Source organism: Brachyistius frenatus, unplaced genomic scaffold, assembly GCF_029030835.1.
Source record: "Brachyistius frenatus isolate BFR_SWC_R1_liver_20210118 unplaced genomic scaffold, ASM2903083v1 Contig_39, whole genome shotgun sequence".
Lineage (NCBI taxonomy): Eukaryota > Metazoa > Chordata > Actinopteri > Embiotocidae > Brachyistius > Brachyistius frenatus.
The window spans coordinates 2,853,594-2,867,375 of record NW_027210638.1 but is presented as its reverse complement, the minus strand read 5'-3'; the positions used below and the strand labels follow the sequence as shown (position 1 = coordinate 2,867,375).

Here is a 13,782-nt window from a genome sequence, read left to right as displayed (position 1 = left end):
GTCACTTCCGTTTCTCATGGCAACAGTGAAACGCACCAGAAGACAACGGAAAAGTTGAACGGACAGCTCCCCTCGGACAAAATGGTAGGAGCGAAGTACGTTAGTTGACTGTGTTTTGTTATTATCTCATTTTGTAACTTAATTATAATCTTAACGATGTTGATATTTTCGTTAGAAGGTGGAAATTACGCGATGACGTAGTTTATCTAACTTGGTGGACCCGCTCGTTCATTTGACCCAATGCAAACCAACCACTCCTCGGTGCTGTTGATTTTAATCAGGCTCTGTTAATCCTGTTTTCATTTGTTGATGTGTGATTTAATATTTTTAATTTTTTTGTTGTTGTTGTTGGGCCCTGCAGGCAGAAGTTGAGGACTTCCTGAAGAGGATTGAAACCCACAAAGGGGTGATTGGAACAATAATTGTCAATGCAGATGGTAAGTTATCCAAGAAAACGTTTTTGTTTTTTTTCTTCTGATGTAACATGTTTACAACACAGTCTGTAATGGTTCCTTGTTTTATCTTGTAAGGCATCCCCATCAGAACAACTTTAGATAACTCCACAACCGTCCAGTATGCAGGACTTCTCCGCAACCTCTCCATGATGGCCAGGAGCGCCGTGAGAGATATCGACCCTCAGAATGACCTCACCTTCATTCGCATCCGCTCCAAGAAACACGAGATTTTGGTTACACCAGGTGAGGGTGGCGTAGTTACATTACTGTCAAGTTATCCCTGACACAAACATGTAATATATTAACCAACGAGTGAACACTTATGGCTCTTCTTTTCTTTTCTTTTACGTCTCCTGCAGAGAACAACTTTCTGCTGATCGTCATCCAGAACCCATGTGAATAGCTTCCAGACATTTCCACGAGCGTCAGCTTTTGTCACATGATAAAGCACCATGCTTTATCAGGGGAAAATATTTTTTCCACTGTGTTATGTTGCTGCATTCACTGCGTAATCCCTCTTTTTCTATTTCCATTAAGTATGTTGCCTTAATCTGCACAACACGTTGTTTGTTTTACCTTGTGTATTTCTTCTTTAATACCTCTGTGTTGACACTAAAGTCATTGGTCATTGATTATACTTCGTACACCATCCCTGTGTATTTTCTTAATGTACGCATGGGTGAAAAATTCAATTAAAGACCCGAATAAATGAGCGGAGAAACATAACAAATACAGATGCTTCCAGACATGTTTGTGGCATCAACCTGTTGAGCAATTAAGTGATATGTAAAAAAAAAAATATATATATATATATATATATATATATATATATATATAAAAAGGCTGAAAATGCCTTGAATAGGATTTTATTTTATGTCAAAAGTAAAAGTTCTGCGACTGAAAAGTGGATCATTATTGGGCTGCAGATGGCAGGAACTGTATCGACAAAGATTGCCCAACTGACTAAAGTTTAATATAGTAACTTAAATGGGTTCAGCTCAACCCTGGAGGTTTTACCCAGTGAGAGGGTGTGATGGATCTGTATTATGGGCTTTAAAGAGATGGGCCCCTTGAAATCATTGCAAAGTTATTGTAAAAGATCACTTTTATCCAGAGGCTGAAGAAGTATCTAGATGTTTTACTGGAGTAAGAGTTGTACTATCACAGTGTTAAAATACTCTGGGATAAGTGAAAGCCCTGCATTCAAAGAGATAGAGACAGTGCCGACTACTAATAGTTTTTGTAGTTTAATTAAGAGTAATGCATCATCGACCATAAAGGTTTCATATAATTTAGACGTAACATCTAAAAAGCCCCTGCATATCTATTATCCAGCCACACTGTTACCTAATCAGGGCTTGAGTGACATCTCCCTCGCCCTTCTGTGGATTTTGTGCAACTTCCTACCAATCAAATTGAAATCAACGTAATCCATTATTAACACAAATATATTTCAGTACACTCCCAAAAGCTGGATAAACGAATGTCCTGCCTTCAAATGTCAGGTGAGGAAATGACTACAGGGGATGGGAAGCTGACAGCGGCACATTGATATGGGCTATTTTTAAACACAGCAATCTCAGTGACAAAGACTTTGTCTTCTCAAGTGCGTGCTGAAATCTGATATTAAAACATTGTAATTCCATCCTTTTAAATCATATTTATTATGAATGGCACAATTTGTAATCAAACTTTAAAGAGCTATTTCACTAAGTGACAGCAGCTTGCAATGCTTTTTGGAGTGTTGAACACAATGAAGGTTTATGAATTTCCATCTGCTGCCGTGTGTATTCAAAACCTAAAAGACCTCAACCTGAGTAAGTGCAACGCAGACTGTTGTGAAATATCTATCAGAAGCGAAAACTCTCCCAGATACACGACAATAACATTTAAAGGCATTTTACAAATATTTTAATGTAAATTTCCATCCGAATGTACAGCAATATATGTTAATAAATAATTCATCGCAATTATACAGCCCAAATAATACATTACATAACAACTGATTGAAGCAAATATGCAAGATTTCACAGCAAGTTTGTAGAGGAGACTGAGCAGGTGACGGCCAGGTGGACTGGGGGAGGCTGCTACCGTAGCTTGTGCTTGTAGAAAGAGATCTTATTGTTCAGGCGGAGAGAAAGTATGAATTTCTGACAGTAATTTATCAGGCTTGAACAAAAATAAATCTCATCAAAAGACCACAGAGGGTGTAGTTTATAGTCATCCACAGAGGGATAGTGTCATTTTGATGTTTGTCACCCATAAACAAGCAGAGGAATATTTCAAATCTCGAGAAAAGATACAGTTTATTAGTTTTGACACGGTCCTAAAAATGGAACTGAATAATAATTTGGCTTTTTTGTTTCCTTTACAAAAGAGGTTGAACTTAAGTTTATCAAAATAATCAAATTCAGGATGGTGAAAACATTTTAAAGGTTAGACAAAATGTCTGAAAGTATTGTTGTCTCACTCAAGTGATGCCAATTTATCTCAGAACACGTGTAGAATCTGTAAAAGGCCGTTCAAAAAAATTACTTTTATTCATCCGTCTCCAACATTTATAGGCATGTGAGGGAATGAGGACTCTTGAATAAACCATCTGAACAATGGTAATGACTGACATCTGTCCTGCCTTCCATCTCCAGTGCATCTTGGCCAGCTCCCAAACATTTTGACATCACATGACGTTTTTAGAAATACAACTGTCCTAATGTCCTTTATTTTCTAAACATTTTCATTCTGACCAGCAGCATATTTCAACAAAACATATGGCTTTCCACAAGAAATGGTTAAAGCAATAAAACATACAAAAGTCTTCATCTATCACAAGTAACATAATCAATGGAAAATTTCACTGAAAAAAAACAAACTTCATTGATACCGTTTGCCATTATATAGATACTTTAGATGTTTTCTATGCTCTGTAGAACCTTTACCAGCACACACTGCTTCATCTGTCAGACACAGTACTCAGTAGACACAACAACATTAAACCACACAGAGGCCGGTCAAGTATTTCTTCCGATTCCATTTCAAGTGCATCCTGTCAAGTTTAAGGCCTGAGGTGTGCTTTGATTCCTTGACTCAACTTTCATTCTCTGAGGACTAACCAAGTGACCACTGCACGCCTGGACTCTTCTCATCGCTCTCCAGCGAGGCTACAGATTTTGTGCCACATTTCACTAGTGCGGACTTACACAGTTTACACAGAATCTGATATGATAAGGGCTAAATGGCGGACAGGCCTTAAAGCCAACTTGGGTAATAGTAGAGGTTAGGGTTACTGTAAAAAAAAAAAAAAAAAAAAGATGCTGTTTTTCCCCACACAGTGTTGTTACAATCCATGGGCAGAATCAAACAGTCAAATGCCCTGACTACACGGACACCATGGATCATGTTTGCTGTGACAAACATGGCAGGCAATAACGTTGTACCTGGGACCAATCAGGTAAAATAACTGACTGGCCAGAAAGGTAACAAGACAACGGCTGGCTCCTTCAAGTGCTTCGAGTGCAGAGGGTGGTCTGGCTCCAGTCCGACTTGTTCTTGTTATTGTTCCGTCGCTGATAAGGGGCGTAACCTTCAGAGAACCGATGTCAGAGGTCATCTTGTGTGCCCGTTGACCTGCCCCCTGCCCCAGTGAATGCTAGGTAGTGTCAAACACCTCCTGAAGTGCTCGAGCTGGGCCTGCAGCCTCTCCCTCTCCTCTCTCACTTTCTGCCTCTGACTCACCAGCTCCTGATGAACGAAAGACAAGACACAACACTCATTTACAGAACTGGGACTTTCTGCATGGAGCTACGTCACTTATGAACAGAAAAAAACTTGCAGCTAAAAGATGAAAGTGCACAAATTTGCAGGAAACAAAGAGGCAGGCATGCAGCATCAGTCTGAGACTCTTACCCCCATCGTGAGAGAGAGCTGCTCTGCAGTTCTGGTCAGATTGTAGTTTTGTCCTTCAAGTCTTTTACACTGACTGTGAAGAACCTGCCTCTCTATACTCCATTCTGCAAAGGGAGGAATACACAGACAAAATTCGATGTATCTTTTACACAAACCTGACAGTATAATCCAGGTATAGTCCCGCTACGTAAAACAGACTTAATGCAACTCTTTAATTTAAAGGTCCTATTTTGCATGAATTCAGATTTGCATTTCTTCTGTGATCATATAGCAGATGAAGGTACTGCATAAATACTGTGAAAGTGTCATAACACTTAGTCCACATAGAAAATGTACACAGCCTATAGTCAGCACACTGTGCCATTTGGACGAGCCGTTTGAACTTCCATAAGTTTATGACATCACAAACTAATGCTAATGTCATGTGTTTGCCCTCAGCACGGCCCACTGGCCAACTTTTTATGTAGACCAAATAAACCCTGTGGTTGGCTTAGGCATGCGTCACTCAGAAAATAATCAGATCAGAAGAGAGTGTCACTGATATTAATATGACACAAACACAAGTTTTTATGGATATCAAATTGCAAATAAAACACAGGAAAAGTGTAAAACATGGACCCTAACGCTGATGCTGTTAACTCATTACTCTTCGAGAGTGCAGTTACAAATTTATTTTTTAACTATATTATTCTGTATATTATCATCAAAATTCTTCCAGAACCAAATAACAGGGATCCTTACAAGAAAGGTTTATGTTATGCCTTTCACAACTGGATGATATATCGTTATCTGGATATTTAACTGTCAAATATATTGATAGCCACTTCAAAAATACACTTTTAGTCAGGCTTGTTTTTCTGTTTTTATATATATACAGATATTATAAAACATTTTAACTGTATTTCCAGATAAAGTATTAAATTAAACTACTTCTTTATAAAGAATGAAGAAATCATATTTGTATTAGTGCTTTCGCCTTAAAATTATTCATTAGATAAAAGTAATTGAGTGAAACTTTATAAGCCCTCTGAGACAAACATTGTTTGGGCTGCATAAATAAAACTGTCATGACATTTACTCACCATCCACATACTCCTGGTAGGCCTCAAAAATAGATTCAATGCCCTGCCACTTCCTTGGAGGTTCCTCTGTCTCCTCCTCTTCCTCCTCCTCCTCCTGACCAGACTCTTCCTCGTCCTCGTCAGACAGGTGGTCCCGTGCTGCTGGAGTGTCCCGGCTGGCTGCAGTGGGATGGAAGTGATGGCCGTTGGCGTGTGCGTGCTGAGGGGCATGGTTGAGACTTGAACTTTTCAGTTGAGAGATGCTGTGAGGCAGCAAGCGATCGGCCTTCATCGCGGCCTCGGGGACACAGTTTAGGACTCCTTTGAAGAAAAGAGACGAGACAAAAAAGGCCGTTTCAGTCATTGTAGCCAATTTTATCACAATATAAGAAGTCAATACACTATATGTGGAGCAGAAGACATTTTAAGGTAGTGCACGACGTCACCACTAGATGGCAGAACACTCATTTTAAAATTCACTTATCAAGCGTGATGGCCATGCACCTATGGGAGTGACTGGCTAACCTTTGTTCTGCAGCGTGTTGTGTGTGGACTGCAGCACAGCCTGGTGGAAGTGCTGAGCAAAGGCCTCAGGTGTGAACCTCTCCCAGGGACGACTCCGACCATTCTGCACAGGATTGGGCTCTTTTTTTGGAGGAGCGACAGCGCCGTTCTGGAGGGCTTGGAGCTTCCTGTTAGACTGAGTCTCCATCAATTCAGCCTTTTCATGATGGGGGGCCAAAGGAGGAGGAATACGGGGCACCTGGGAGTCCACGGAGGGTTTGAGTGTGTCATTGTGGAGGTGCTTAGGTTTGTGCAAGCAAGGAGGGGAAGGGCTGGGAGAGTCTGGATATAGGTGTCCATTTGATTGACACTGCGGCAGAGCTGAGGAAGAGTCACCTAAAAAAAAAAATAAGCGCACTATTAAAGAGAGTTTGTTGCAACTTTAAACACGAATCTTGATGTGTATGTGTCTGTTTGTGCCTCACTAGCTGAGGGAGCCGGAGGACTTCTGCACAGTGGTAAAGGATTATGTCTGAGTGTGTCCAACGTCACAGTCTTCCTCTGAATGGCCCTCAGCAGCCCCTCTGTCCTCTTTTTATCTACAGAGAAAAAGACAGAATGAGAACACCCATCATTCATATTTGAAAAAAATATGAGGACTTAAAGAATTGAGTGGCACCAGGAACTGACGGAAAAATATCAGCAAGTGGGTGATCTGAGATAAAGTCCAGTGCAGACAGACTATAGCCACAAAAACTCAAAACTAATAATATTTTCTGAAAACCAGAGCAGTTTATACAGATTTGTACCTAGAATTGATGTCCCATTTCATCTGAAACTAGACATTTTTGCAATGGTGGCTTACCACAAAAACCTTTTTCAGGGTGAATGAAACAGAGACATATTACAAAAATTAGGTAGGCTATACAGTACTGTGAATAGTTTAGAGTCTTATCCATCACACAGTACCATCAGGGAGGCGTTTGATTGGTCTTAAATTCCTTCTGTGGCCTGACAATGACCACAAACGTACAGCCAGACTCATAAAGAACTATCTTCTGTGAAAGTCCTGCAACAGACTCTGCCACATGGCAATATTTTTGAAGGCATCCACTCTTTACGTCTATTCGCACAGCAGTGTATATTCATGTGTTTTGAATATATTTCAAAATGTCCTGTGCGAATATAAAATTTGTACACAGTTTTATATATTTGTTTGTGACTTTTTCTATGGCATTTAACCATTTTTAAGTGATACCATATTTTGCCTGCGTGTGGATCCAAATCTACTCTTGCGGGAGAAAGAAGAATATTCTGCCAAAACCTCTTCACCAGATTCTTGCTGACTTTATTTTCTTCACAACCCTCCTACAACATCAGTAAAAACACAAAACTGAGAATAACAGATATGTTACCTCTCCTCTGCTGTGGACTGACATGGGAGAGGTTGAACATAAACAGGAAGTCTTTTTTCTCCTCCAGTTCGGAGGTGCTGTCCATCTGCTCGGCAGAGTACGGGGTAGTTAAGGGAGTTGTGGGTGCTGGAGGTGAAGGGGCCTTTTTCTTGCCCCGCACAACTGGGGGAGAGAGGCTGCGTTCTTTCATCATCCTCCTCCTCTTCCTCCTCTTCTGAGCCAGAAGCTCATCGCGATGGGCCAGTGTCGTGAGACCACAAACGCGCAGGAAATCCACTTTCTTTGGAGAGAGGAATACAGGCAGGTGAATATTAATCAAACAAAAACAAAATTCTAACTTTAAACCTGTAATGAAGGCATGCGAGTCTGTATGTTTATGCACCTCAGAGGAGGTGTCCAGTTTGAGTGGGGGCTGCTCTGTCACTCTCCTCAAGTGCGCCTTCACCTCCTCCTCGTCGCTCTCATCATATGAGTCATCCAGGTCGTAGTAATAACCTGATGAAAGCAGAGCAAGACAGGAATTATTTTTGATTATTAAAAAAATTACAGGTCTATGAGCAAGCCTTAATGACACAGTCAACCCTTCCCTCCAGTCGCTTTCTCCTGTCTGCCATATCCCCTGCGGCTTCTCACCTCCCTCTCTGGCCTCCTTCCTCCTCTTTTCTTCCAGGTCGAGTTTGCTGAGCAGCCGCCGGTGCTGCTGGAGCACCTCGTCATACACCAACATGCTGTCAGGTGCCTGACTCTGTCGCTCCCTCAGCAGAGATGGAGAGGATGTCTGACCCCGTCCCCCCTGGGCAGTGCAGCTACTGTGGCTAGACAGAGGCAAACATGACCTCTGGTGGAGGTTATTGATGTGATGCTGGTGGTAGAGGCTCTGGACGGCTGTGTCCTGCTCATTCTTGTTCCAGGACTCCTGTATACCTGCTCCCCTCAGTGAGGGGTACCTCTCTGGGCTTTTTGCCCTCCTCCTGCCTCCCTCGTCCAGCCGCTCCCCCCAGCTGAGCGGGGGCCTGTCGACTCTGGTCAGGCCTGGAGGCGGTCGACTTGGCGGCGTAGGAGGACTGAGTTTTCTGCGGGAGTCTGCAGGCATGTCAACAAGGGAAGCTGGGTTCCACAGTGTAGTGGGAGGGGCAGGAGGGTGATGAGGACCTTTAGGTGAGATGAGGGGAGGTGGAGCGCCGAGGCAGGGGGGTATGTCTTTGTTACCTGGGTTGTGATAGACTGAATTGGTTCTGTTTAGAAAAACACAAAACAAAACAAAATTCCATTTAGTTTCAAAGTCGACCTCGACTGTGTGAAACTGCAGGAGTACAAATTACTTTCTAAAGAAAATTAATTCGGCATATTCACCTGTGGCTTTCTCTCCTCAGCTCTACCCCTTTCCCCTGTGACCTGAGGCCCAGCTCCATCAGACCCTCCCTCTCCTGTCCTTGCCCTCGTTGTCGTGTTAACCACGCCTCTTCGCTGGCCCTCTGAGTCATCATGGCGGCTGCCAGAGCTCCATGGATCCCCCCGTGATGCTTGCCCAGGTGGGAAGGCAACAGGCTGGGCACCGGGTGCGGTACAGAGCCCCTGGAGGAGTGAAGGCCAGGCTGCAGAGGCAGAGATTTAGGTGCTGGGAAACCTGAGTGCTCCGAGTCCTTTGATTTATCTGGACAAAACAGGGGAGTCATGAATTAGTTGATGGATAATGTCTATGTGTCGACATGATTAAGTCTGTGTAAATTTGTTTCAAGATGACATTTGGATGAGAAAAAAACGAATCACGTATAAACTAGAAAAGACATATTCATTGGATTTATGTAGACACCATTACACATGTCACATGCAGTTTTTTTGCACAACGATGGACAATTGTTTTTTGTGTGAATGCGGCATTGAGTTCATTAAGTTTTAATGCATTAACTTGAAATGTACTTGTTGCAGAACTGTAATCCACAGTTATACCCAACAGATCATACTGTTCCATTTAAAAGGCAGCAGTGTTCATGATAATCCACAATAAAATACAAAACATAATATTTTGAGGATTCTGCTGTTATTGGAGAATGACATTTTGGATGCAAGAAAGAGATTAGATTTTTTTTAATTTTATTTTTAAAGGTGTCTCAACTGGCTGAAATTAAAGAAAAAAGAAATCACCTGAGAAAATTTCAGGTTACCTCTTCATAAAATGCAATAAGAGCCATGAAAGAAGTTTAATTTAGAAGTTAGTTCACTGCTTTGACATTACCGACCTCTGCGCTTCATTCATTTTACAATAATGGGAATGTCAATCTAGTACAAGGAAATGCACTAAAAAGATAGCAAAAGCTTCGTACAGCTAAGAACAATCGTGCAGATATCATAAGGTCACTGTAACCAGAAGTGTTTCACATGCAGGAAATGTGACTATGCTCAGGAATTTCACAAGAGTCTGCCTTAGACTAGATTAAGGAGACATCTTGTGTAAGATTTTGACCCGAGACTTCTCTTTTGAGGTCATACATTTTCCGGACAAATTTCATATCAACCTAACCAACATGCAGGTAAAGGGAAATTACAAGTGATAGAAGTGCAAATGAAATTCTACTGATGATTTAAATGATATTCTGAGCTCTTCTTTCTCCTTTGATTTACACAGAATAATAATCCAACTGTACTCACAATAGATTAGCATAAATCATGCAGTCTCCTAAACTCTGGGCATCTGGTTGTCTATGCACCTGCATGTGCGCGCACACACACACATGAGCACACGTGTGGTGTCTGTGTGGTTGCGCGTGCGTGCGTGCGTGTGTGTGTGTGTGTGTGTGTGTGTGTGTGTGTGTGTGTGTGTGTGTGTGTGTTCATGTGTAGGTACCCATTCTGTTCAGGGTCAGCCTCTCTCCTGGCCGGGCCCTGTCCTCCGGTGGTGCCCTCCGAGCCTGCAGCTCAGCCAGGTAGTGGCTCTCCGCCGCTCTGACCATCTGCTGCTGTCTCTCCCTCTGCCTCTCCTTCTGTCTGTCCAGCTCTCTCTCACGCTCCCTCTCCCTCTCCTCCTCCCGCTCTCTCTCTCTCTCCCGCTCCCGCTCTCGTTCCAGCCCGGCCTCGCGCTCCCTTTCTTTCTCTCGTTCACGCTCTTGCTCTCTCTCTCGCTGGCGGAGCTCATTCTCCATCTGTAGCCTGTGGGGGAGGTTGACAAGTATGCACACACACACACACACACACACACACACACACACACACACACACACACACACACACACACACACACACACACACACACACACACACACACACACACACAAGGGGAGAAGGTGAGAGATGCAACACCCAACATGAGGCAGATATTAACCACACACTGGTGAACCTCACAAACATATCTCCTAAAACATACACACACACACACACACACACACACACACACACACACACGCTCGCAGAAACACAAGCAGATATGCGCACACACACACACACACACACACACACACACACACACACACACACACACACACACACACACACACACACACACACACACACACCATTTACCATGAGGAAAATAATCCATACACAGCATGACTGAGCAAGAGCAGATGAACACTTAATAGGTATCCACAGGAAAATGACACAAACACACACACACGCATACAACAGAACACATTCACCAGCAATCAATAGCACACAAACAAACCAACAAGATATGCAGGAGCCATTACAGAAGCAGATGATAAATACCATCCATTTCAAACACAAACATTTCCCCCCTGCATTATGCCACAGGGAAACAATGTGTATTGTCAAACTGCACTAAAGGAAAAAGGAGAGAGACTAAGAGGGGGTAAACAACACTTCCCGCTTATGAGATTTTATGTGTGCACTGGCTTGCATATGCATGTGTATGGGCATATACGGTGAGTGTGTGAAGGGCAGTGTGTGTGTGTGTGTGTATGTGGTGAGTGTATAGGAGGCACTGTGGGGTGTGTGCTAAAAATATCACACACTCAGCAACCTGTGCCTATCCAGCAGAGAGAGATTACACCACCCTGCAGACAAAGAGGGAGGGAGGGAAGAAAGCAAGAAAGCAAGAAAGAAAGAAAGAAAGAAAGAAAGAAAGAAAGAAAGAAAGAAAGAAAGAAAGAAAGAAAGAAAGAAAGTAAGAAAGAACAAACAAAGGGCATTACCTCTCAGACAGTGCGTTGTGGTTTAGCTCTCCTGGGTAGCGGCCTCCAGGCAGGTGCAAGTGCAGGGCAGATGGATGTAGAGGAGGGAAAGCGCCTCCTGCAGGCACAGAGTAGAACTGCGATCGTAGCGCAGAAAGACACAGAGACTCCTCCATCCTGAGAGAGATAAAGGAAAACCAGTCAGACCACACAGTATCTGCGAGGAAATGAGGGTTATGGTCTTGATAAACGAAAGCAACCACTGCAGGCAAAATGAAAGGATGATGATGGTTGTAGGAACTGTTACAGGGTTTTCAGCAAGTATAGACATATGTCTGCACACAGATGCAGAGAAGTGGCACATGCTGAAGTGTCCTCGGACAAGACACTAAAAACCCAGGTTGCTCCCGATGGCAGGTAATCGCCTTGCATGGCAGCTTTGCCGTCATTTGTATGTGAATATGTGTGTTAAAGGGAGGCAAGCTGTAAAGCGCTTTGAGGCCTCTCAAGTGATAAAGCGCCGTATAGGTGCAAACCATTTACCATTTATGCAAAACACTTTTGTACCTTCTCTATGAATTACATACATGTTTGTTTTTGCTTTGCTTTTCCTTGGTGTCTGTCGTGTGGCACTTTAACCTTAAATGGTCAGTAAACACAGGTTGGTTAATAGGTGTGTGTCTGTAAAGTTATGGATGGGTGATAGGTAAATAGCTGGATGGCAGTTGTATGAGTGACTACATGTATGTCGAGGCCCGACAGGACGTGAGAGTTTGATGTTGTATTGTCACCTCGGTAAGGACAGGGGGTGGTGCAGGTAGGCAGGATGATAGTAAGCAGCAGCCGCGGCGGCATGGGCAGCAGCAGCAGGGTCAAGACTCAGGGGCAGAGAGGTCAGTCTGAGGTCATCTGAGTTGGCGAAAGGCCGCAGTGCTCTCAGGTATTCCTCTGGAACAGCACCCGAGGGAACCACAGGGTGCATCTGTCCCGGCAAACTGCAGAACAAGCACACAGTATTGTTTCATCAAGGTTTCAAAGGAGTTCTGTATGAAAGGGTTTTAATCAAAAACATTGACTTTACTTTTATGTACACACAGTACATGTGTGTGCTGCACTTGCCTGATGCTCTGTATTCGGGGATCTTGCATGATGCTGCCGTGGGTGAGGCCAAAGGAGTGAGCCAGTGGGTGAGTTGAAGGGATGGGTGGAGTTCTCTTATCCTGCTGTGGCTGGGTGTTCTCAGCTCCCACCCGCTCCCTACCGAGTCCCTGAACACTCGGCTCAACCTGACAAGGAGGCAGAGAGTCACACAGACAGTGTGAGAGCCGATAGTACGGTGTGTATTTGTGATGATTGTGTGTGTGTGTGTGTGTGTGTGTGTGTGTGTGTGTGTGTGTGTGTGTGTGTGTGTGTGTGTGTGTGTGTGTGTGTGTGTGTGTGTGTGTGTGTGTTAGATTCAAACTGAGCAGAAAAAAGTTCAGGAAAAGAGAAGCGAGAAATGAGATGGAGCGCGACTGGGTAAAAACCTCCGAGCTGCACCCAGCGGCTCAGCGGAGTGGAAAAGTGGGTCTGATATGTCACAACAGGTCAAGATCAAAGCACAAAGATGATCCTAATATCGGGCCAACTGCTCTCTCCTTCATCACTCACACTCACACTCTCTCTCTCTCTCTCACTAGAAGGATTTGGTCGCCACCACACTACATCTGATCCTTTATTACATATAGAAAAATTCCAACCTTTAAATCACCAGCATGACGAAAGAGGACGTTTTCCAAACTTGCATATGAGTACAGCGTACAATAGGAGGCAAAGCTGGCAAAGATGGGCTTGGATATGTCCCAGTTTGCACAATACGTCATGTGTCATTACTCTACTCTCTCTTCAAACTAAAAGTGAAAAATGCCAAAAGAAAATCTTAAACAAGTCAAAGACTTAACAGCCATGTTTACAGCCATGTGAGGTTGTGTGCCAGTGAGCTAAATGCTAACATCACTATGCGCATGGTAACAATTCAAACCCGCTGATGTTTAGCAGGTGTAATGTTTACTATGTTTATCACCTTAGTTGTTAGCACGCTAGTATTAACAGAACGTCATTAAAATCAAAGCACAGCTGAAACTGATGGGGATGCCATTTGTTTTGCAGGATGCTGATCTTAAACCAAAGTAACAAAGTTTAGACCTGAAAACGGCAACAAACGAGAAGTGAGAGGGTCACTGAAGGTGTTAGGATTGATACTCAAGGGATGTATGTCTGCACAAATAAAAGTTGGTTCAACCAATAGTTATTGAGATATTTCACCAAAGTGGTGTGA

At 43.2% G+C, this 13,782-nt stretch overlaps 2 protein-coding genes across 4 annotated transcripts in view; one reads left to right on the top strand and one right to left on the bottom strand.

The window, feature by feature from the left end:
• Positions 1-5: 5 nt before the first annotated feature.
• Positions 6-1,092, top strand: LOC138622895 (dynein light chain roadblock-type 2-like). The gene is made up of 4 exons (XM_069702042.1): positions 6-84; positions 362-437; positions 531-698; positions 815-1,092. Exons 1-4 carry the CDS (start codon positions 82-84, stop codon positions 856-858), a joined length of 291 nt encoding a protein of 96 aa, XP_069558143.1. The 5' UTR covers positions 6-81; the 3' UTR covers positions 859-1,092.
• A 1,257-nt stretch (positions 1,093-2,349) lies between these two features.
• Positions 2,350-13,782, bottom strand: part of LOC138622890 (genetic suppressor element 1-like) — a 39,475-nt gene continuing 28,042 nt past the window's right edge. For all 3 annotated transcript variants that reach the window (XM_069702031.1, XM_069702033.1, XM_069702032.1), the window contains exons 4-16: positions 12,585-12,751; positions 12,257-12,460; positions 11,487-11,642; positions 10,184-10,485; positions 8,692-8,992; positions 7,972-8,573; positions 7,721-7,833; positions 7,339-7,618; positions 6,409-6,522; positions 5,945-6,319; positions 5,441-5,740; positions 4,359-4,462; positions 2,350-4,193 (exon numbers count right to left, since the gene is read on the bottom strand). In XM_069702031.1, coding sequence (XP_069558132.1) covers positions 4,059-4,193; positions 4,359-4,462; positions 5,441-5,740; positions 5,945-6,319; positions 6,409-6,522; positions 7,339-7,618; positions 7,721-7,833; positions 7,972-8,573; positions 8,692-8,992; positions 10,184-10,485; positions 11,487-11,642; positions 12,257-12,460; positions 12,585-12,751 — 3,153 coding nt within the window. In that variant the 3' untranslated portion in view covers positions 2,350-4,058. The remainder of the gene's footprint in view (positions 4,194-4,358; positions 4,463-5,440; positions 5,741-5,944; positions 6,320-6,408; positions 6,523-7,338; positions 7,619-7,720; positions 7,834-7,971; positions 8,574-8,691; positions 8,993-10,183; positions 10,486-11,486; positions 11,643-12,256; positions 12,461-12,584; positions 12,752-13,782) is intronic.

What these genes read in the sequence shown, in the direction of transcription:
- LOC138622895 (XM_069702042.1), top strand. An exon ending in AATAATTGTCAATGCAGATG is followed by an intron (nt 438 to 530) that starts GTAAGTTATCCA and finishes TTATCTTGTAAG; the next exon opens with GCATCCCCATCAGAACAACT. An exon ending in CGAGATTTTGGTTACACCAG is followed by an intron (nt 699 to 814) that starts GTGAGGGTGGCG and finishes CGTCTCCTGCAG; the next exon opens with AGAACAACTTTCTGCTGATC.